At 48.0% G+C, this 23,611-nt stretch overlaps 1 protein-coding gene across 13 annotated transcripts in view; it reads left to right on the top strand.

The window, feature by feature from the left end:
* The window catches only part of CAMK2G (calcium/calmodulin dependent protein kinase II gamma), a 109,664-nt gene that overhangs the window by 58,592 nt on the left and 27,461 nt on the right, over positions 1-23,611 (top strand). For all 13 annotated transcript variants that reach the window (XM_071748206.1, XM_071748207.1, XM_071748205.1 and 10 more), the window contains exons 4-13: positions 1,885-1,939; positions 2,504-2,569; positions 5,566-5,638; positions 9,277-9,379; positions 10,254-10,337; positions 11,249-11,343; positions 13,951-14,073; positions 16,390-16,473; positions 16,887-16,929; positions 23,149-23,189. In XM_071748206.1, the coding sequence (XP_071604307.1) occupies positions 1,885-1,939; positions 2,504-2,569; positions 5,566-5,638; positions 9,277-9,379; positions 10,254-10,337; positions 11,249-11,343; positions 13,951-14,073; positions 16,390-16,473; positions 16,887-16,929; positions 23,149-23,189 (767 nt within the window). The remainder of the gene's footprint in view (positions 1-1,884; positions 1,940-2,503; positions 2,570-5,565; positions 5,639-9,276; positions 9,380-10,253; positions 10,338-11,248; positions 11,344-13,950; positions 14,074-16,389; positions 16,474-16,886; positions 16,930-23,148; positions 23,190-23,611) is intronic.

Genomic DNA, 23,611 nt, shown 5'->3' with positions numbered 1-23,611 from the left:
TCTTGTTCCCAGTCTTGAATGGGATTTTTTTCTCCTAGAAATACCCTTCTTCCTTTCTCCCATTTTTGTAATTCTTCTGTTCCCCAAGTACTCAGGAGGGGAGTTTTCTGATAAACACAAGGTTGTATTGCATTGACATTCTTGCAAAGCCAACTGAAACAGCTTACTTAGAAGACAATTTTTCTTTTTTGCTGTGCACAGTTTGGGGAACATAGCTCTTCAAGGTGACAACATCTCTTGTTTTTGTGCTGTAGGAACAGTATGTTGTGCCTGAAACACCTGCAGCACTGGTGCTCTGCCTGTGCTTGCTTGCCTGCAGCATGATGCTGTGTGGAGTGCTCCTTCCAGAGCCCTGTGGGTGAGATGCAGGAGAAATGCTAAGGGAAGGAAATTGGCCAAGGGACAAGCCCAGGGAGCTTGTAAAGAAATGCAGGGGAAATGTAGGAAAGTAGAGGCAAGAAGAATAAGAATAAGAAAAAGAAGAATAAAATGCTTTTAGGCAGCGTCCTGACAGTGGCCTCTGCACATCTGTGCTCCTCTCAGTTTTGAGTTTATTTGTGTGTGTTTGCATGCATGTGGAAAGGGTGCCTTAGCAAATGAGGGTTGGAAGGGGGATTAGAGCAGAGCATTGAGAAGATTTACAAAAGCTATTCCATATGAGGCAGGAACATGTGCCAAGTGGTAGTTTGAACCCTTTCCAAGGCGGTGACGGCGGCTGACGTCGGGTGCCACCGAGAGGTGCAAAGTGACCCCTGGGCTGCTGGAGAGAAAATCAGCATCTTGGGGAGAGTCAGGCCAGGTCACCCGTGTTTTCTGTGGAAGAGAAGGGGAGGCAGAGGTAGCGTGAAAGTGACAGAGCAGGATAACAAGGTTGTTCTTGCAGGGGTGAGAAGGATAATGTCGCTTTGGTCAATACTCAATTAGAAGGTGTTGTAGTGGCTGAGGCTCGGTCTGGTTGCTTTAGCTGAGGGAAGAACTGGGGATGGTCATGTGAAGGAGGCAGCTTGTCCTAGTCAGGATGTGAGGGCTTAGGCATTGAGTCAAGTAGGCTTGTGACTCTGAAAATAATGAAGCTTTCCAGCAGGGGAGAAATGCAAAAAGTTGAGGGGTAGGCAGCAGTATGGAATTCAGGGCTTAGTTTCTCCTCTTGGGTTAAAGTCAGTGCCTAGGTGTGCAAGGAACACCAAAGAAATGGAGGTTGTGGTTCAGACAGGAGGAACTGGCACTGTGCTGGCTGCATGGGCACAAAAGTTACTGCTCATATGTAATAGGGGAAAAAGACAGAGCCCCAGAGACTCCAAAAAAACAGGGTCTAGGGGCCTGTCCTGCCCAGCCTTGCAGGGGAAAGGGGATGAGGGAAGGGAAAAGCTGGTGGTTAATTGAGGCAACAGGAGCAGAGCTAAGGAGGATGGATGAGGGAGCTGAAGGAGGATGAAATTCTGAGAAGGGGAATGTTGCTGTGGTAGTGGTAACCACTGGTGAGGTGAGGTGTCTGTGGTAACAGAGGTGTTAGGATAAATAAGGCAAAAAAACTGGCTCTGAATTTTGGGGTGGGGAGAGATGGCAAAACCTGAGCATGGAGGAAAGAGTAGGAGGGTGTGAAAGGACTGTGCTGAAGCCTTAGGGAGAGCCAGCAGCAGGCAGAGCCCCTCAGGGTTTGTTTGGACTCTGGGGAGGGGGAGTGTACCTGAAGGACACCCATCCTCTTCCCTTGAGATACCAGAAGGAAAGAGGTCACCAGGTGAGCACAGGCAGAGCAAAAAGGGCACATGGAGTGGTCAGGTTGAGGGGGGAGAACTTGTTGGTGTGCACGGGTTGGATCTGGGAGGTGCCAGGCTTGCTGCAGGCTGGGTGAATCTCCATCCCTGGATTGTGTTTTCGCAGTGCGGCTCCACGACAGTATCTCAGAAGAAGGCTTCCATTACCTGGTCTTTGATCTGTAAGTGTCTGCCTTTTGTCTGCCTCTCCCTTTGGTGCATCCCCAGTGACACAGGCACGGGGTTGGTTGACTGAGACTGGAATAAAAAACACCTGCATTAGTAGAATTCTCCCTTTCTCTCTTGAGACTTGTAGGTACCTCTGGCCTGTTTGACAAAAATCCACTGACTCTGTGGGAGAGGGTGGAGCAGGGAGGCTCCTGGCAGCAGGTGTAAGCACAGGACAGCAATCCTGTATAGGGAGGATGTTTTGGATCCCTGAGGCAGTGGGGTCAAAGAAGGAATGTTCTGCCCAAAACTGGCATCTCCTACCCTCTATAGAGCATCATGGGCAAGTCATGCCCTGTTTGTCAGCAGTGGGCTGGACACTGCTGCTGAGGTGGAAGTCCTGGGGGGTGATTCACACGGATGTACGTGGTGGTGGGGCTCTGCCCTGGCTCCCTGCTGCTGCAGCTCCCCGTGCAGGCTGTGGGAAAGGACCTAGATGGGTGGCCACACACATGATATGCAACCTTGAGTGAGATGTGCACAGACCCTGTGACTTCCCTTCTTCTTTTGCACTCCAGGGTTACTGGTGGGGAGCTCTTTGAGGATATTGTTGCCAGAGAATACTACAGTGAAGCAGATGCCAGGTAAGAAGACTGTTTCCAGACCCTTCTGGTGCATGTGCCATGTGTTGGCAAGTGGCATGAGTTTCCTGACTGCTGCTCTGTGCACAGCTTTGTTTTGACACGCTTGCTCTCTGTCTGGAATAAACAGTTCCTCTTTCTGTTCTTGGTATCAAGTGTTGTCCCTGCCCCACTGCAGCTCCAGCCCTTGCCACTTGCAGGTGCTGCTGCCTGGATGCTCTTTGCTGGGAGACCCTTTGCCACCAGCTTTGTCTGCCTGGCCTTTCTGCTGGGTGGTGACAGGGTGTCCTGGTTGGCACAGGGATAAGGAGCATGAGATGCAAGAGCAACCATTCTGTTTCATTACTGGAAAGATTCATAGTTACACCCTTTCTTCTTCTCTGTCCTCTCCCTCCCATGTGTGAGCTTCCAGAGGTGCCTGTGCTTGTCCCCTTGGGCTTTATGCAAGGTGGGGGTTTTGTGCAGCAGTAGCTGAGGATGTTGTCTGTCCCCTGTGTCTGCTGAACATGCAGCATTAGGAATCAAAGCTGGGATTAGGCAGCTCCTGTTCTGCTTCAGCAGGGCTATGGGGTGGCCTGGTGGTGACACTTCACCTGTGCTTATTTTGCATCCATCTTCTTATCCCATCCTAACCCTGGGTGGAGCAGGAACTTGGGGAGCCATGGGAGGAGAGTGGTGAGAAAGGGAGTAGTGAGTGCTGCTGCAGGGTGTAGGAAGGTGATACTGAGGGTAAGGAAGGAAGAGTATGGGCTGGTGTGTTCATGTAGGTCCTGTTGTGGGGTCTGTGGGGATTGGCTTTCCCTGTGGAAGGGGGGTACAGCCCCTGCCTTCTGGGCCTTGCCCAGTGAGGTGTCTCAGCATGGACCTGGGGTTGGCCAGGGGGCTCTGGTGGTGCTCCTGGCAGAGAGGTCTGAGAGCCCCACAGGGGTTTTCAGTGGGATGTAGAGATGTTGTAGGCACAGCATCTCAGGCAGAACTCAAGGTGTTCTGCCTTGAAGTTGGGAAGATTTGAACCATGGAATGGTTTGGGTTGGAAGGGACCTTAAAGGTCACCTGCTTCCAACCCCCCTGCATGGGCAGGGACACCTCCCACCAGCCCAGGGTGCTCCAAGCTCCATCCAGCCTGGGCTGAGACACTGACAGGGATGAGACAGCCACAGCTTCCCTGGGCAACCTGTGCCAGTGTCTCACCACCCTCAAATTAAAGAATTTCTTCCTAATGCCCAACCTAAATCTCTGCTTTTCAAGCTTTAACCTTTTGAGGTTAAAATGAGTGACTGATAAAATGAGAACCTTTTGAAGTTATCACTCATCATCCTTCCCCCTGTGGCTGTTGCCTGGAGCTGGCAGTGAGCAGGCTCAGGGCAGTCATGGTGGGGTTAGGGGCAGAGGAGAAGTGGCTGCTGCTCTGGGAGCCTTCCTCAGGATCCTCAGGAGCCTTCCTCAGGAGCCTTCCTCAGGAGCCTTCCTCAGGAGCCTTCCTCAGGAGCCTTCCTCAGGATCCTCAGGAGCCTTCCTCAGGAGCCTTCCTCAGGATCCTCAGGAGCCTTCCTCAGGAGCCTTCCTCAGGAGCCTTCCTCAGGATCCTCAGGAGCCTTCCTCAGGAGCCTTCCTCAGGATCCTCAGGAGCCTTCCTTAGGAGTCTTCCTCAGGATCCTCAGGAGCCTTCCTCAGGGTCCTCAGGAGCCTTCCTCAGGGTCCTTAGGAGTCTTCCTCAGGGTCCTCAGGAGCCTTCCTCAGGGTCCTCAGCCCTCCCAGCCGGCCAGGTCCCTCAGTGCCCCCAAGATGACAGAGTGGAACTCCTCCCTTTCTCTCCCCAGGCTGAGCTGAATTCCAGAGGAGGCTGGGAGAGCAGGGCCCGTGCCAATCCGCCGCGCTTGGCTCGCCTGGGACACCTCACACTTTTGCCATTTTTGGCCAGAAAATCTCTCTCGCTCCGACTCGGCTCTGTTCTAATTATACATTTTTGTTTTGGGAGCGGGGAGACATTCATGGACTCCAACCCTGAGGATTGCACTGCCAGCTCTGGAGGGGTGGGGGTAACAAGCACAACTGCTTCCCCTCCCCTCTTCTTCCTCCCCTCACCCTCTTCCCATCTTTTCCAGCATCCAGTTTCCCTTCCCTCCTGTGTTTCAGCCATTTCTTGTTCGTTCCCCTGTAGAATTTGCTGAGGCTCCTGGTGCTGCAGTGAGGACACAGACCCAGCCCCCGTGCCCACATCTGGGTGCTTACTGCCTAGTTAGTTGTCAAAATCCCTGCCCCATTCCACATCCACCCTTGGGAGCTGAGGGGAAGATGCTTTCACCCTGCAGTCTGCCCCCCTGTCTGTCTGAGGTGTGGATAGCATCTTGCTTCTGCCCCTGGGGCAAGGAGAGGGCAGACACAGCTTTCCCTGAGCTTTCAGGGAGTGGGAAGGAGCCTGCTTGCAAGATCTCAAACCCCCTAAATGGGACCTGAACTTCAAAGGCACCCAGCAAGTGGGAGTGGGTGCACCTTGTGCATGCAAAGTGCTTGAGATGTTGCTCTGAAAGGAGCTTTGCACACTGAGCAGGTGCTGAGGAGTGGCCATCCTGAATGTGCTGGGGGAGTCTGCTGCTGCTCTCAGAAAGTTTATTCTTCCCTCAGGACCAGCTGAATGTTTCCTGGAGTGACTGGGTCTTGCTTGCCCAAACTTGGCTGCTGTAGTTTGCAGCTACTGGGGTCTCCTGTGTGGGGTGGGCACTGCTGGCTGAAGGAACAAGGGAGATGCTTGGTGTCATGGGGAGGAAAGGCAGGAGGAGGTGACAGGAGGTAGGAGAGAGGCTTTGTGGTCCTGCTGGGTGGGATGTTCAGCATCCTGGGGGGTATCCAGCTGTGGCAGGGTGAAGGGATTCAGCCTGGGGTCTTGTACTGTCCATGGGGCAAATCTGCAAGTAAGGGAAATAACTTGTGGTCTGAGATGAGATGGGAAGTGTCTGCCTGTGTGCATAACTCTGTGTCTCTCTCCATTTATCTTGCAGCCACTGTATTCATCAGATACTGGAGAGTGTGAATCACATTCACCAGCATGATATCGTGCACAGGGACTTGAAGGTAATATTTCCTCCTTGCCACAGAGGCTGAGGAGCAGCCAGGGAATCATTGGAAGAGGCAAGACAGGAATACTGTGTTGCCAGCTGGCAGGGTTGTTTTTGTGTTGTTTTTTTTTTCACTTGAACTGGACTCAGGGGTTCCTGAAGCACAAATTCACTTCTTCAGGGTTCTCTAGAGGGTGTGCTGAACTCCTGAGGAGGTTTTCAGTCTTCCTGAACCTTGCCAGCTCTCAGCTTCTCTGAGGCAGCTCCAGGATGGAGTAGTTGTGAACCTTGGAGTGCATTGGGCTTTCAGAGAAGCTTGGGTAAGATTCATTATAATGAAGGACACTTTCTAGCCTGTCATTGAGGAGATCTCCAGAGACCTGGGGCAATCTCTGTTCAATCTGCCAGGATGAGTTTGTCTGCACAGAGCACGTATATTTTTATTCTGCACTGTTGCCAAACACATGCCACTGGGCTAGGGCAGGATGCATAACAAGAATTTTTCGTGTCATTTCTTTCTTCTCTCATCAGCAGAAGCACTTTTAATCTAAAGCCAGGACTGCTGGCCAGTTAAGCACTGGGTGAATCAACCTTTTGCCACATGATAAGACATTTTATCCACCCTGAGCCCCTGCAGTGTAGTTTACAAAAACTCCCTTCCCACACGGTGCCAGCTGTACTGGGAGCTGGGAAGGCAACAGAATGAAGAGATTTTTGCAGGAAGGTTTGCCTGCCCTGCAGCCCTCTCTGTCTGAAGTGGGGCTGCTGATGGCCACCAGTGGCCCAGTTAAATTAATGCAGGCTGGCACCTGCTGGTAGTGTTGATGTTGGTTTGTTACAGACAAGGCATAAGGGGGAAACTATGGAAATATTTTGTCGAGACCAAAGTTCAGAGCATGTTGCCAGCTCAGTGGCAGTGTTCCCCAGGTGATTTGATCTAATGGGCAGCTGTTAACCCGTGGTTTTTCTGGCAGGCTCCCAGGCAACACTTTTGGCCTTCTGATTCAGAGCACTGCAACAAGATGCAAGTGATCTACTGTGGAATGGCTGCTCTGGATCAGAGCTGACTCCTGCCCTTGGGAAAGCAGCCTCTAAAAGTCTCATTACTGCCCAGAATCAGGGCCTCTGTGAAAAAATCAGTAGTGTTTTTCAGTACAGGATGGTTTAAGTTCAGATATAATCTGTTTTGCTTCCCGGGTTTTTTGTTTGTGTGAAAGTTGTGGAATTGTTTTGGATTTATCAGCTCCTAGACACTCCCCACTGTAGTTACTGTCTGTCTTCTGTTGCTTGCTCTGATTCACTGAAACTGTCCAGGCCTGAGGAGTAGCCATTCCTTTTAGCAATAAAGATGCCCTGCTCTTTATTTAATATTTAGCTCCTTGCCAAGAGCTTGGCCTTCAGGATCAGTGTGTAATAGCTGCAGAGCCTGCTTCAAGTGAAATTTTGCCTTTTGCACCTCCTTCTCATAATCCTGCTCTGTTGGCTGACATCCTCTTAAAGAACTTCAAATGCTGAGCTGCCCATTGGGACCATAAGAAATTAGGGAATGAATTCAGATCCTTACCAAAAAGTGTGTGAAACCTGAGGCAGCCCAAATGTTCACAGACGCTGCACATGGAGCAGCACCACCAATCTTAAGGTGTTTGTAGCTGTGTTTTAGGAGCAAATAGTGCTCAGCTAGCACAAGCCTGGCCTAAGTTTCACAGTTCCATAGTCAAGCCAAGTCCCAAGCCAAGTTGGGAGGGGTTTTCAGAAGGCTTCATGGGTCTTCTGCATTAGGGGCTTGTTTGCACTGATGAGTTCTCCTCAGTGTGGATTGATTAACACCATCTTTTCCACTGCCCATGTAGTGCAAAGAGAGTGGCATCCAAATTTCTGAGGCCCAGTTCCTTTTCCTTCCATGCTGCCCATGGCATGGAGAGTGATGGGCAAGGCTGTTCTCTCTTCAAAGCCAGAAGCAAGGCACATGCCCAGCACTTTTAAGGCAGGTGACAGAGCAAAGCACCTTGTTCCTGTCATGCAGGAGAGGAACAGGGGTTTGCTTGCTGTGGGATGACACTGGGGAGCAGGCTGCAAACAAGATCTTCATCAGATCTGTGAAACTGAGACCAGCCTCCTCTTTCTGGATTTGAAGGCTTCCATTTCTGGATTTACAGGCTCCCATCTTGCCTGCCTAAAAACTCAAGCTGAGATGAATTTGACAAACAGTCAGGAGGGGGTAGGATGAGAAAACACATTTGTCCTGCTTGTCTGCCACTTGGGTTTCCTGCAGGGCTGTTCTAGCCAGCGCCTTTAGGGCTTTGGGCTTTCAGAAGGTCCCACCTAGCTTGCTGCTCTGAGGCTGCAGAGGAAGCTGCTGGTTTTTGGTACAGCTTTTGGAATTGTGTAAAGACTTCTCCTGAAGTCCTCTGCTGGAACACCACAGAATTCTGATTCATGGGAGACAGAACCACGAGGGGCACAAAATTCTCCCTCGTTTTCCTGTGGGGGGAGGCGATGTGGCTGCTGATCCCATAGGTGACAGCAACAGCAGGACAGCACCTTTCACCCTGCTGTAAATACATGGCAGGAAAAATGAGCTTACAGGAATCCTGAGTGCTGGGCTGGCTGTGCCAGCTTGAGGCTGGGGCTCTTTCTGTAAGGGCTGAAAACTCCTCCTGCCATCCCAGCCGCTGCCTTCCCGCATCACGGCGCTGGCGTTGGCACCACTTCTGAGCAGCAGCTTCACTTTTGCAGGGCCTTTGGGACTGCGTAATGTTTGTGGGGAGAAATATCACTGCAGATTGTATCTGCTGCATCTTCCTTCCCTCCCCACCCCGAATTACTCTCTGCGGGGATGACAGCAACAAATTTTGGGTTCTGTGCTGCAGGAACCGTGCTGCCAGTGCCCTCTGGTGTCAGCACGGATCGTATGGGCTGGGCTGGGAGATGCTCTGGCTCCCACAGAGGGTTTTTGTTAGACTTGAGGATTTTCCACCACTCTTGGTCAGGGCTATTTCAGAGAATCACAGAATCATTCTGATTGGAAAAGAGCTATAAAATTATTGAGTCCAGCAAGCAAACTCCACCAACCATCAACCTAACTCTGCCCGGTCCAGTGCACCTGGAATGCTGTGTTCACTACAAGAAAGACATCAAAGTGCTGGAGCAAGTCCAAGAAGGGCAACAGAGCTGGGGAAGGGTCTGGAGAACACGGTTTCTGAGGAGGTTCTGAGGGAACTGGGGTTGTTTAGTCTAGAGAAAAGGACACTGAGGAGAGACCTTCTCACTCTCTACCTGAATGGTAGCTGTAGCAAGGTGAGGGTTGGTTTCTTCTCTCTAGGAACAAGCAACAGGACAAAAGGAAATGTTCTGAAGTTGCTCCAAGGGAGGCTTAGATTGAGTGGTAGAAGAAACTTCTTTGCTGAAAGGGTAATTAAACACTGGGATAGGCTGCCCAGGAAAGGGGTTGAATCACCATCCCTGGAGGTGTTTAAAAGATTCATTGATGTGAGGGTTTTTGCCATTGCTCTGCCTTCACCTGGACAGTTACAGTATGTGCCTGCTGAATTCAGGCAGCAGATCCAATTTAATGATGTGACTACTGAGGTAGGAGGCTTTTAACAAGGATGTCAATCTTTCATTCTTACCCCCTTTTTTCTTTCTTCTCCCCAGCCTGAGAATTTACTTCTGGCAAGTAAATGTAAGGGTGCTGCTGTCAAACTGGCTGACTTTGGACTGGCTATAGAAGTCCAGGGAGAGCAGCAGGCCTGGTTTGGTAAGAGTGTTTGAGCTTTCCCACTTTTGCTTCCCCCTTTCCTGGTGGCTAGTTGAGTTGCACCCTCCCTGAGTACTTTCTCTCAGCTTTTCCAGCACTCTTGTATTTGGCATTGCTGCTTCCTTTCCAGACATCCTTGGGAACGAGCCTAGGTACAACAGAGGAAAGAGTATGATGGATAAAGACAGAAAAAAAAAATATCTGTGTCTCTCTCTCTTTTTCTTCTCTGTTTACAGTAGATGCTAGTGTCAGAGGTGAATGCAGCTGCTAAGTTTAGACCCTGATCTGAACTTTCCTACTGCTTGGGAGTATAGACACCTGGAATTTTGTTTGGTCATTTTACAGAAATGCATTTGACCTGGCCTTCCTCAGGCACATTTGGATCTGGCCTTATCTTTGTTTAGCTAAAACATAATGAGAAATGGGACCTTCTCAGGCTGAGAATCAGCTCTGAGACTCTGCAGTGCTGTGGAGGTTCTGGAGAGATGGCTGCTTCTCCTGGTCTGCCCACACCATTTGGTAATCAGCTGTGTCCCATCCGTGTCTTGTGTTTTCAAACTCCAAGCCATCACATGTCAAAAATGAGAAAAGACCTGGCATATGAGTTTGTGCCTACCTGGTTGCTCTTTCTTTTCTGTTTTTCCTGCAAAACATGGACACTTGATCCCATCTGTTTTTCTCTCTTTTTTTTTTTTTTTCTTTTTTCTTTTCCTCTTTTTGTTGGTTTACCCAGAAGGTAGCTCTAGCAAATCCAAGTTGAAGGGTGGGCAATGGGTTTTGGGATTTGTTGGTTACCACTAGTGGATTTTGTGGTATGGCAAGATCTCTTCTGCTTCACTACTGTAAGTACTTCATGTCATCCCTTTCCTGACAGGGTTTGCTGGCACTCCAGGCTACCTCTCCCCTGAAGTCTTAAGAAAAGATCCTTATGGAAAACCAGTGGATATATGGGCATGTGGTAAGATTCTGTCAAAGCATTTTACACTTTAGCAACACCACTTGATGTAGGAGAGCAATTCCTCAACTTGTTGCTGGGAGGGTGCTCAGTGCTCCTTCTTATTGGGTGGAGAGATGAAGGCACACTTGAGGATAAGCACCTTGTGTAGATGGAATTAAAACAGGAGCTTGAACTCATTTGATTCTGGCTCCTAATCCTTTCCTCAGGCCATCCATCAGATGTTTGAGACTCAGGAGATAGGACCTGTCTATGCTTTGCAGAGTCAGTTGTTTAGATAACTGTAGCAATTTCCTATCACATTGAGTGTCTAGAAGATGAAATACTGAAGAGACCTGATTTTTGAAAAGGACAAACAAATCTGGTGTTAAAGTGTCTGGGGCCAATAAGTTTAAAGATATGTGACATCAACATTGCCTGGCAGGGACCAGGCCATAACCATTATAACCATTTATGAATGGTTCTTTGCAGGCTGGGAGCCTTAGCTTTGTCAGTGGCCTTTTTGTCCCAAGGCCATGCACAGTGAGCATCTAAAAACCCCAATCTTCCCTTAAAAAGCCCCTTGCTGCCCAGCAACCTCAGGGGATGTGCCTTCACTTTATTCTGAGAGCAGCTGGGAGCTGTGGCTCACCAGCCCTGGTGGCCAGGGGAGGGTAGGACATCCTGCACCGTGTTCTAGCTCCTGGCAGCAGAGTTTCAAGAGCTGAACGTTAAGTACCAGGGTGAGGTGCAGCAAAAGGAGAGGTTTGTACTCTTTTTTTTTTTATCTAAAAAAAAAACCAGGCTAAATACCGTGGCTAATTAAGTACAGAGCAATCATTGCCTTGGGGACTGTCAAGAGGGAAGGAAGAGGGGCTCAAGGAGTAATTGGCATATTAGCCTAACCATAGTATATCTGTGTCTCTCCCTCCCAGGAGTGATTCTGTACATATTACTAGTGGGGTACCCTCCCTTTTGGGATGAAGATCAGCACAAACTCTATCAGCAGATCAAAGCCGGAGCCTATGACGTAAGGGCACTTTCTTGCTGAGTACCTGCATGGGTGTAGAAGCCATCCAAAAAAACCAAAAAACCATGGCACTCTCTCACTTGGTGTCCAGCAGCAGGCCCCAAGCTACTGTGTGTGTTCATACACCTCATCTTCACTGCCTGGGACACAGTCCTGTTTGGGGCTGCTGAAAGGAAGGGGGCAGTGGGCACCAAGCTGTCGCTGGTCCTTAGGGAAACACAGGGCTGGGAATGCAGATGGTGGGAAATGGTGTTTTCTAGAGTGTTCTCCAGGAAGTGCTGCAGAGCTGGGCAGTGCTAACTCTCTCAGGGGAGCCAGAGGGAAGGTAGAATGAAGGAGTTTGTCTTTACTTGATCAAGGCCAAATTAAAAGTACGGGGAGGTATTGTGTAGAACAGTCATTTAAATTCTGGCTTCTTAAATTCTGGTCTCCTCAGTGGAATTTCTTCCATCTGTGGAAGCCCAGTGAGAAGACTGAGTGGTGTAGGGGCCTTTGGAGGGGTGGCTTTGTGGTGGGGAGCAGCATGGTGGGTTGGAGGTTCTGGTGAAAAGCCAAGCAAGTTCCTCAGAGCGTGGCAAAACTGAGGTGCAGAAAGGTGTAGCTGGAGGAAAGGAGTAGCAAGGAGGTTAGTACTGGGGAGCAAAGGTGGTGTAAAATGTGGTTTGGATACCACAGCTCCAATGTTTGACATCAGTTCTTCATCTAAGAAGAGGCTCAGGGGAGAACTCCTGGAAATCTTAGCTCAAAGCCTGTGGGCGTGAGGATGAAGAGAAATCTGGGGAGTTTGTTTTGTAGGCTGGCTTGTGTTTGTATTTAAACAAAACAAAACAACAAAAACAACAACAACAACAGAAAAAGGCAAAACCAAAGAAAAGCCAGGGTTCTGCTGGACCCCAGTTACCTCCCAGCTCCTGTGCCTGAGACCATGAGAGTGGCTGTCCTGGTGATGGTGAGAACAAAGGTCTGCCTAACCTCATGTCCTGGCTCAGTGGCTCCCTGGGTAGAAGGAAAGTGATGCCTAAAATGGACTTGTGTTCTTCTGCTGCCTCCCTGCCCCTCTTCTTTCTGTGTTGCTTGTTCTCATTTTTGAAGTGTTTTTGCACCAATGGGGATTTCTCAAAGCACTTCAGGGGTTGAATGTCTTACCTCCTTCTGTAAGTGGTGAGGAATGAAGTGCCTGATGCCTCCTGTCACCCTGCTGGTTTGGAATTCTTACCTGTCATGAAGAAGTTCCTGTAGATTCCCCCTGTTGTACCTGGTAGAATGCAGCTCAGGTGTTCCTGGTGTCCCTGCCTCTGGTGTCACTGGGCTGCTCTGTTGCTGTCTCTTGACCATAAGGGAAGTGGCAGCTGGGAATTGGGCTTTGTCCTGTTGGGTGGGGGGTTTTGCAAGGCATTACCATGAATACTTCAGAGTTTGGGTGAGGGTAAAATGTCTTGGCTGAAAGCTCAGGAACATAATTTTGGAGCAGTCCCTTGCACCACTTGCAGAACAAAGTGTGTAATGCATTGCTGATGCCTGAGGGTGCAGAAATCAGGTGATATGCAAACCAAATACAGTGGGGGTGTTTGCTGTGTGTTTATGACCCAAGTGAGAAGAGCACAAAAGGCAGGAGAAAAGACAGGGGATAAACTTCTTCCAGATGCTGTAGCACTGCAAGGAAATGTTCTCAGGATAGATGAGTCCTAAAGCCGGGGGACTTTTTTCTCCCAGCAGCACATTTATCTTGGTGTTATCTGGTTCACCTCCATTTGTACACTAGATTCCCAGGAATGAGACATGCTGCATTTAATCTCAGCCTGCTGCCATCTTCCCCACGTGCAAGTATCTGGAGGATGGCAGAAATATTTTTGTCATTACTGGAATTAGAGGAGAAAGAGCATTTACCCCCTCATGGATGAGCAGCAACTGAAATACTAAAGATCCTTTTCTTTGTTTCCATGCTTCTGTATTCCCATCCACTGTTACATCTCTCTTGCTCCCCAAGTAATGATTTCTGGTCTGGTAGATGCTTGCTAACAACTTTGCTGGTGGGTTGCTACACCTAAGTGAGTGGGTATTGTTCCAGAATATTGTGCTTTATGGTGGGGAAAATAATACCTGCTGGGATGGTCTCGGTTACTGGGTTTTGCTTTCAGGAGGTTTTGCTGTAGTTTAGTGTTTGTGATTTTGCAAATGCTGTGATAGCTTTTTAACATGCAAGGTGGAGCAAAAAAAAAAAAAAAATGTAGTGCTTGTGTTTTACACGTCAGAACTCGGTTAAGAAGGTCTAGGACTTCACTTTTTTTGACCGTTGAGTGTGAAAGGAATTCAAAGGTCTGAGTGATTCCTAAAAGGCTTTTAAGCTTTTAATCTTCCTGCCTGTGTCTGGTGAATGGTGCAGGTGTGTCCTGCTGTCTGTTACCATTCCTTTGCTGGATTCTGTACCATTTTTGTTCAGCGTGGGTTTTCACAGAAATTGACGAGTTTTTTGCAAATTATGCGAAACCTTTTTTGCCCCGGTATCGAAAGGACAAAAGCTGCAATTCAGCTGTGTAGGAGGGAGACTCTTTTGCTGCTGGTAGCAGATACTTTCAGTTCATCATCTGGTCCTTCTTCCTCTTTCAGTTCCCGTCACCTGAGTGGGACACTGTGACTCCTGAAGCCAAGAATCTGATCAACCAAATGCTGACGATAAACCCAGCGAAACGCATCACAGCTGACCAGGCTCTCAAGCACCCATGGGTCTGCGTAAGTCTTTTCCTCCCTCGTGCTTTGATTTGTGCTTACTCTGAACTGAGAAGGCCCAGAAGAGCCCAGAATATTTTAAAATGCAGTTTTCTTTCTTATTTTTTGGAGTGTGACCTTCAGCGAGCCAGCTTTGTCAGGCTGTGGTGCTTTTGTTGCCACTGTGTGAAAGGAAAAAAAATTAATCCTTTATTCTTTTGCAAGTTTGGTGAATGTCCACATTCACCATCTCTTTTCCCCACATCTCTTCTTGCAATCATCCTGAAAGAGCACATGGAGTTTGGCATCAGGAAAAATTCTTCAGGATTATTTTGTTCTTTGTCTCCTCTGCACTTCATTGCATTGCATCTTTGCAGTGTTGGAACATTTCTGCTCTGCTGCAGCTTAACTGGCTGTAAACCTGAAATCAGCAAAAAGCCTTTTGCCATCCTGTGTGTGTTTTTTCTGCCTTGCCAGACTCCACACATGAGTATTTTTCATCTTCTGCAAAGTTGGCAAGGAAATCCCAGAATGCAGCTGGGAGTAGGACTAGGGGAGGGCAGCAGTGATGCACTTCTGGCTCTGCAGGATGAAGTCATTCCACCGAAGTCCAACCCAGATGCCCTTGTTCCACAGTAGCATATTTCTGCTGTGTCTCTAGCCTGTTACTGCTCTCATTCTTTCTTGAGAAACTGTGGTGGGTTTGCTTTGCCTACAAACCAACAAGTCAGCAATTTAAATTTACTTATGTGAGTGTCAGTGTAACACGAGTGTAGTGGCTGTTGTAAAGTGATTGCAAGCTCCTTGGAAGTCAGAACTTCACACTGGCTGAGACTTTGCATCTCTCTGATGTTTTTTTGGCTTTTTTTTTCTCCTTGCATGCTTGTAATCAATAGCAGTTCCTGTATATCTAACTGTTGTCCCAAGGCCTGTAACCAAAGCTGTATATATTACAGTAGCTCTCTCCCTCTGGCAACATAATATAAGAGATTTTCCTTCTCTGAGTTATGGGGAGTTCAGTTTCACTTCACAGCCATTTCATCCTCTCACCCAAACTGCCTCCTCTGGAGTCCCTTGTTTCCAGTTGCTCTCAGCAGACATTTTCTTTCTGGAAAATTTTTACTCCTCCCAAGTAAGTGTGGTAGGAAATCTTAAAAGGTTTATCTGAGACACTGAGCTGCTGAAGTATGTGTCCTGGCTCCTTTGAGCCCACGTGGAACAACTGAACATCACTGTCACTCCTCAGGATGCTGAATGCACAGTGATCACCAAAGGCCCTGGAGGGGACATCTCAGCTCCCTTCTGCCTCCCCAGCTCCTGTGTGCACTGCAGCAGGTGACTGACAGGACCAAAGCAAAGACTTCTCATGAAAGTAGCTGAATATGAGCATGTTTACAGTTCTTTTGGGTACTGCAGAATTTTTTCCAAGCAAGAGAAAGGGAATGGAGGCTTTAAACCCACTGATCTGCCAAGTTAGTCATTCACCATTGTCTTTGTAAAGGATGGTGAGGCTCATGGCTCTGTGCAGGAACAACAGCCACTCTGCAAGTAGTCTCTGGTTTCCCCATGTGCTCCAAGTGCCTGGCAGCATCAGGCTCTGGTTTCCCCATGTGCTCCAAGTGCCTGGCAGCATCAGGCTCTGGTTTCCCCATGTGCTCCAAGTGCCTGGCAGCATCAGGCTCTGGTTTCCCCATGTGCTCTCAGTGTCTGGCAACACGTGGGGGAAGTTCTTTTGCAGCTGATGGGATCCCAGCCTGCTGTGGGTGTCAGGTGGGCACCACTGCCAGGAGGTTACGTTCTGGTTTTTTCCTTGGTACATCAGAGCTCTGTGATCTTTCCTCTCACACCCTGGAAATCCCTTTCTGCACAACTGATGCAAAGAGGCTGAGGCCCCTGCATGTTGAGTACCCACATTCAGGGAGTTGCCATGCCCAGGCAGGCTACTGCTCACCAGTAGTCACTTACTGGGATTTTCTCTTGGAGCTGATGCCACACAAATCTTCCCTGTAGTGGCTCTAACTCAGTCCCCAGTGGGTGTGCTTGTTCATTTGGTCTTCTTACTGTCTTGATCCATCAGTGTGCCTGAGAGACAGGGAGCACCAGTTCTCCACTCAGTCACAGAGTTTCTTGGGCACAGCCTTGCAGCAGCCAGCTCTGCCTTGTCATGTCTTGCTGGGCTGGGGAATCCTTCAGTTGGGAATGGGTGGCAGTGTTTTGTAGCCAGGCTTTTTCTGAGAGAGGCTTGGCCACCTCAGCTGGAGTGTCATGGCTGTCTGGAAGGGGACAGAGTGTCTCTGGTGAGGGGGATGTTCTTGACCTTGTGCTGCTCTTCTTTTTCAGCAACGATCCACTGTTGCCTCAATGATGCACAGGCAGGAGACTGTGGAGTGCTTGAGGAAGTTCAATGCCAGAAGGAAGCTAAAGGTATGTATATCTGTTTGCCTTAAGTTTGGTCTTAATTCTCTAAGTTGCATTCCTTCCTTGCAGCAATATTTTTTTCTATGATGAGCTGACTAATGGTAGTGAAGTTCCTTACATGCCCCTCCATCCACTTCAGGGGCCCAGAGAAGTGTAAGGAGGAGCTGGGTAGTTTTTCCCTGAAGCTGTAAGCTGCCCCTGCCTCTCTTGCTTCATCATCACCTCTTCTACTTCCTGCAAGAGAGAGGAAACAGAGCAACTAGTTCTTAAATTCTGGGCCTTTTCTGATCACTCTCTGCCTCCTAGTAATAGTGAATCAGTTGCCATAGTTAGGGCAGAGCCTCCAGCCTGGGCATGGAGCAGCTGCCTGCTCTTGGAAAGTTCAGATGCAACTGTGTGTCTCTTTCTCTTCCCCACAGGGTGCAATCCTCACAACGATGCTTGTGTCTCGAAATTTTTCAGGTAAGTTCTTGTTGTTCCCATCCCTTCCTTGGTTTTGCTTTGTGTAAGTGAGGCAGAGGGTATTTTACTTCTTTTTGGGTTGAGTAAGAGGGGAGGAAAACATGTTCACAGTTCATTATGGTGATCCTTGCAGGTGACCTGTGTGAAATAAGAAGTGATTTTTTTGGGTAAAAGCTTGGTGACACTGTAGTCTGGTACAAATCAGAATAGAATCAGCTGCCACAATCCCCTCATGGTATTTTGCTCATGGTATTTTGATATCAGATTATTTTGGGGGACATTCTAGTTGGCATTTGTTTCGTTTTCCTGTCTGAAACCAGGAGTCAAGAAGTCTTGTGTAGATATCAGTGATGCCTTTAGACCTGGAGAAGGGGCACAGGGCAAGTAATAATATTGGTGAGAAAAGGAACAAGAGCTGTTTGGATATTCTATCCAATATCAAGCTATTAAGAGTTTTCCTTCTTGGAGCCTGAGAAGTGGTTTTCATCCTTTTAAGCTTACTAACCAATAGCCTGGCACCCACCCAACTGCATTACGTGGTGCACTTACTGAAAATGCAAATCTCAACGTGCATATCAGTGCTTTTTGGAAGCTGTTTGTCTTGGCTCAGCACATCTAGATGATGAAGGCTTCTCTGTGTGCATTTCCATTTGGGTGGAAAAACCTCTCTTTGCAAGAGCCTTTGGTTTATGGGCTCGTTCACTTTCTTCGCCCTCCTTGCCATTTTTTTGTTGCTTGTAAAAAGGGCAATTGTTGAATGCATGAGTCAGACTTTTATTGCACCTGACTGGAGTTACTTTCAAGTGAAAATCTGCTGTATGGATTAAAAGTGGTGATGAGCACAGTGGAAGTGCAATGATTTCATCTGGCCATTTCCCAATGTTGGATACCAATATTTCTGTTCTGGGTGAGGAGACAATAAACTTCTGATTGTAATGGAAACGTCCCTGAAATGATCATCTCAGCATTCAAAGTTACACATACATTCTTTTGTTAAATCAAGGCAGCATTTTTAACCTCCTGTATGGTGGTTTAAAAAAAAAAAAAAGGATGTGAAATGAAACTACAATGTAAGGACAACTCTCAGGAACTTCAAACGTGTTTTTTCCTTGGTTCTTGTTTTAAGGTGAACCTGTGCCATATGTATCAGGACTACTTCTGGCTACAGCAATTTCTCTTCCCTGCATTCCTGGTAGATCAGCTATAAAGGGGCAGAATACTTTCCTCCATTCACCTGTCCTAGGGTTGTGCTATGACAGGACTGTAAAATTACCCCTTTTTTTCTGAAATAACTGTTTGAGGAGGTATGGCCCAACAAGGCAGGGCTTTGGCAGGACTGTATGAAACATTTTCCTGGGGATTCTGCTGGTGTCAATGGTCTTCGATCTCTTCACCCAGCTACTTTTTATTTCACTTAACTGATGATTCTGAAATAGCCAGTCAGGTTTAGATTCATTTTTAGTCTGCAAATGTTGTCACTTCTAATGAAGCTGCTGAAGTGCTTGGGTAAGAAAATCTCCTGTGGCCCAGATTCAGAGTACATGAAATGCCTGAGAGAAGGGTTCTCCTTAATGATGTGTGACCTGTACATCCACTTATTCCCTGAGCTGGAATCAAGGAGGAAGAGGCTTGCTCTGCTCATTCTTCTCTGTCTCAAGGGCTGAGGCTGCTGGATCTGCTTCAGTTCACAACTGAAGAGAAGGAAATCCTAGGTGGCCCTTAGTGAGTGCAGACTGCTCAGCAGCACTGAATTCTGCTTTGAATAGGAGCTGTGATCCCAGGTAATGAGATGCTCTGAAAAAAACATCTCCAAAGAATGGTGTGGATGTAGATACAAAGCATTTGTAGCCCCTCTGAATAGCAGCTGTTCCTAAGATTTTTGTGTTTTGACAACTCTCTTGGTTTCTTCACAGGGCTCTGGGCAATATGAGCTTGACATTATTATTATTATTATTCACTATACTGAGTTTTGTTTGGTTTTTTAAATTACTGCCATTGCAATACATGAATCTGCTGGCAGTGAAAAATTAAGTACATATTAACTGAAAGCAAAAAGTTAGAAAGTCCATGTGGGAACTTTGGGTAGAGCTCAGGCTTTTCCTCTCATGGCAGGTCATCCAAGTGCCCTTGAAGAGCTCTGAAATAGTACTTGTTCCTTTCCCTAAAGACCTTAAAGGGGTTTTATTTTCTCTAATTGGGTGACACTGTGTTGCTGGCCTCTAAAAGCCCTGTTCTCAGCAGACAGGGCACTAGATTTATGGAGAGAGGAGCTTCTTCCTGTCTGGGGATGAGACCTTGTAAAAGCTTCTTCACAGATGTTCTGAGCCTGGAGGCAAACGAAGGCTCATGTGACCCTGGGATCAATTAATTAGGCAGGATAGTACTGTCTGCAGGAAACATGAGAAGACTTCTTTAATCCTCTTGTCATTACTAGCTCCTCTCCAAACATTTTGGAGTTCATTCATTTGGAAGTGTGGTTTTAGTTTGTGGGAAATTGTGTGCTTAAATTGTTTGTAGCAGTAGCAGTACCTCTTTCACTCACATTTAAAAAAAAAATCTTACTTTTTACAAAGAAAAAAAAAAAAAAGGTTTCTGTTCTTTTGGGAGGAATCTGTTGCTTTCCACTTTCCAGGTGTGTTTTGCCCTCAGGTTGGTTCCTAAAGATAAGGAATGTGATCTGGCTCCTTTCCCCAGTTATGGTGCATTCAACAATTTCATGCTGGCTGTTTGTGGTTCTTTTTAAAAGCTTGTATCCCAGCTCAGCTCCTCACAGCTGAAGTTAGGAAACCAAGACCTGGTTATAACAAGAGGTTTGTACCTTCTCTCCACACTCAGCTGAGAGAGGGAACACTGGGATCCAAACTTTGCTGTGGGATCTTTGGAGTAGCAGCAGAGCACACACAGAATGATTTGGGTGCTGAGATGATCCAAGCAAACCCTGATCTGATCTGCATTCACTCACAGAAGTAAATTTGAGTTAAATCAATTGATTAGGTCCTATGTCAGGAACTCCTAAATCCCCTCTGAGAAGTAAATGTCAATTTGTTATTCAGAGTAAGTTGGCAAAGTTTTCAGAGCTTCCTAATAGTGGCAGTATTGAAGGGGCCCCGGGCACTTTTATGAAGATAAAACTCTGGCAGGAAGCCTGCTATAGACTGAATGAAAGGATGGACAGAATTGGGTTTCATCTGAGAAACAGACATCTTCATCAAGTACTGAGAAGTAGCTCTTCTCCAGAAGTTAATTTTTATGCAAGACTCCCAAGTAGAATACATGGAATTCCTATCCCTGTTTTCCCAACTGGATTTCACCAAGAGAAAGAGTTGACACTGGAAGTGACATCAGGCTGAGAATTAGTTCATCTGACTTGTTCTGAACTGGGAATATGAGGATGACAATGACCTCTGTTATTGAGAACTCTGTGTTGGTATGATACCATTTTTATTTTAATCAAGTCTCAGCAGAGTCCAAAATCCTTTGGGGTGGAAGTGCTTGTGTTTCTGAAGCCAGGGCTTGGGTTGGCTGTTTGATGGCCATCAGGAGATAGTCAGACTTAACAAAAGCAGCCTCAGTCTTATCCCTGCATCCCCAGGAAATTCTCTCTGGAAGCTTAACTGAGATGGGAAACATAACTGAGATTTGGCAGCTGGGGAGAGGGCAAACCCAGGGCAGGCTGAGCTGCTCTGGCTGGGATAGGAGGAGAGGGGCTGGTGAGGGGCAGGAACTGTCCCTGGCTGGATTTGCAGGGGGGTATTTTCAATCCCTCTTGGGAATTCCCTCCTCCACTGCTTCCCCTTGGCTCTGGTCTGTCCAGAGTGTCCAGTGTTTATTGCACTGGGGATTTGGGTTTCTGCCAGGAGCATGGTCCAGAGCCCATACTGGTTGCTGTGGAGGCCAAAAGTGAGAAGTGTGGGAAGAGGGAAGAGTGTGGGGAGTGGGCAGGGGGGGCCTTTTGTGCTTCTCTTCAGAGATGAACTGGAGGGGTGTCCTGTTAAACCAGGGACAGAACTCTGCTGCAAGGTTAGCAGTGTGTGCCTCTCTAGGGCTTCATCATAGTGGAACTGTGCTGAGAGGAGGGAAATCAACCCCTTGGATGTGTAGAAGGAGCAGGAAGGATGATGGGAAGAAATGTTGGTATATCATAGCTGGAAAACTGCAGAGCATGGGACCAGACCAGTTCCTCAACCACAAAGAAAGTCCTTGGACTTTCCCCCTCCTGCCATATCTTTGCTAAGCTGCATGTTGGCTGAAGCTGCCTGATGCTTCTCAGGGAAAGTCTTGTCTGTCACTGGGTGCAGAAAATCCACTTGCATCCCCTCTTCTTTCTGTCTGAGAGCACACCCAGGCTGAGCTGGCTGCCCTTTTGCTTGAGGTGTCTGCAGTCATCTGGGTGTTGGAGTGCATTTCATGGAGTGCATTTCATGGGCTCTCCACTTGTCCTTACAAAGCATGGGATGAGAAGTAACCACACAACAGCCCCAGTTCCTTCTGCAGTGCTGGGATGCTGGCAGGCCTGGGGGAGAAGAGTGTGTGCTGGGGCAGAGGTCCAAGCAGGGGGTGGAGCTGGCTGGGGACCACTGGCTTAGTGTTACCTTCTGCTGGACCACACAGAGAGGCTCTGCTGGATTTAATCCCTGCAGAATGGGGTTTTTAGCTGTCTTGTATCCACAAAGACAAATAGAAGGTTCTGGGAAAACTCAGAAAGAAGTGTGAAAAACATTGTGTCTGGGCCATTCCCAAGGACATATGGTGGTGCTGGTTCCCTTCTCTGCTAGGTTTTTTTTTTTTCCCCACTTCAAGGCTATGTCCCATTTGTAATGTGTAGCTACAGAATCTTTTACTCCTTCTCAAGTGTTGTAAGGCTACAACAGTTCCTTGTTTTCAACAGCTGTTGTGTGAGATGCCTTGGTGGATGTGAGGTGTAAATGCTGGGCCCCTTGTGACCCCATGGCCACCTTGTCCTCCTCCTCACTTGTATGGGAAGTCAAGCTGGTCTCCTTCACCATGCCTTGAAGGTGGCAGGAACTTCACTGTTAGCTTCACTTCTTGCCATGCTTTAGGCTGTGTGTGCTCAGCAAAGAAAACCTCTTGCATGAAGGTTGTTCCAGTGTCCCTGAAGGGTTTCTGAGAGCAGGAACAAAGGCAAAATCCTGCTCTGGCTGTACACTTGCATTAGGGTGTAGAATAGCAATAAACTTACACAAAAATAGGGTGTCACCGCTTTATTGTGAGGAGATGCTGTGGTGATTTGCACCAGCTCAGTTCAAATGGTCTCTGTAGGGTTGTGTGGTGGGGTGGGCAATGTTTTTGACAATTGGATGTTGCAAAACCATCGTTGCCTTTGAGAGGCCAAGCACCCTGTGCCTCTGGGAGTGAAGCATTTCAACAGCCATGAGCTTTGCCTTAGGACTTCCTTTTTCTCTGAGCCACATCTTCCTTTGGAGCTCAACTCCAGATCAAGTCCCCAGGCAGTTTCCTGCAGTGGATGGAGCAGCTTCTTCCTCAGTCCCACACCTGCCTTCTGCCAGGTGTTTGCCCTGTGCTTATCATGCTCTGACTTTCCTTGCTAGTGCCAGTTGTTTGATTTGAGCCCAGCAGAGCATCTTTATCTTTCAGTGAAGACATTCAACTTAGTCCTGTCTCTTTTTTCATTCTCTCTTTTTTTTTTTTTCCCCCTTTGTAAACAGTTATCAGACACTGACTGGCTTGTGCACTTTTCCAGTCTTCCTTTCAGCTCTCCAGATGTATCCCCAGAGGAAGTGTGAGCAGCAGTAATTAGGAGGCCTCTGCCTTATCAGTGCCCCCTTTTATAAGCCAAGTCTGTTGTGTGAATGCCTGTACTTGTGGGGAAAGCACTTATCCTCTTGCAAAGATCTGGCAGATTTCTTCAGCTTTCCCCCCTGGCATTTCTGCACGGGGTTGGGGATTGAAACAGAGGAGCTCTGAGGTCTTATTTCACACTTGGTCATCCTGAGCTGGTGGCAGTGGGAGCATTTTTGCCTAAATAGGTGAGAAGTAGATATAATGAGTGACCTCCTGCTGTCAGGATGGATTTGATGAACGACTCGGCCTTTTTTCCAGGTTTCTTGCAGAGAGAGAGGAATTAGCAGGGTGGTTTGGTTGTCATTCTGAAGCCTCATGAAGTTTTGAGGGGAGTCGGGGGGAGAGAAAGAACAGTCTTGAAACCAAAACCTGACCTATTTCTGCTTCTCTCCACAGCTGCCAAAAGCCTGCTGAACAAGAAGTCAGATGGAGTCAAGGTGAGTTCTTGCTTTCCCATCTGTCTCTGCCTCCATCTGAACAGGGGGCAGCTGCTTTCTGTGCTGCTCATCCCCTTCTAGGCTGAAACCACAGCCCTGTCCTGGGGCAGTGGATGAGTGGGGAGCCCCAGGTGGGAGAGATGCTGAAGGTTGAGCTGGGAAGAGGGGTGGGGAGGAGGAGGAGGAGCCTCCAGAGGATCACGTTTGACAGAATGGAGTCTGGGTCTTGTATTAGAGTTTGGTTCACATCCCCCTGGGCCAGGCACTCACCTGCTCCTCTCTGAGGGAAATTATTTTTTTCCCCACTTCAATTTCACTCTTGGTGTGTGCATGGGCATCTTTTAGTTCTGGAGGTGGAGGAGGCCATTCCCAGGGCTGGATGTTGGTGCAGGCAGGAGCCCTTTACCATCTGGAGTACAGAC

Source organism: Heliangelus exortis, chromosome 7 (assembly GCF_036169615.1).
Source record: "Heliangelus exortis chromosome 7, bHelExo1.hap1, whole genome shotgun sequence".
Lineage (NCBI taxonomy): Eukaryota > Metazoa > Chordata > Aves > Apodiformes > Trochilidae > Heliangelus > Heliangelus exortis.
The sequence above is the reverse complement of the archived record's forward strand: the minus strand, read 5'-3'. Positions and strand labels throughout refer to the sequence as shown.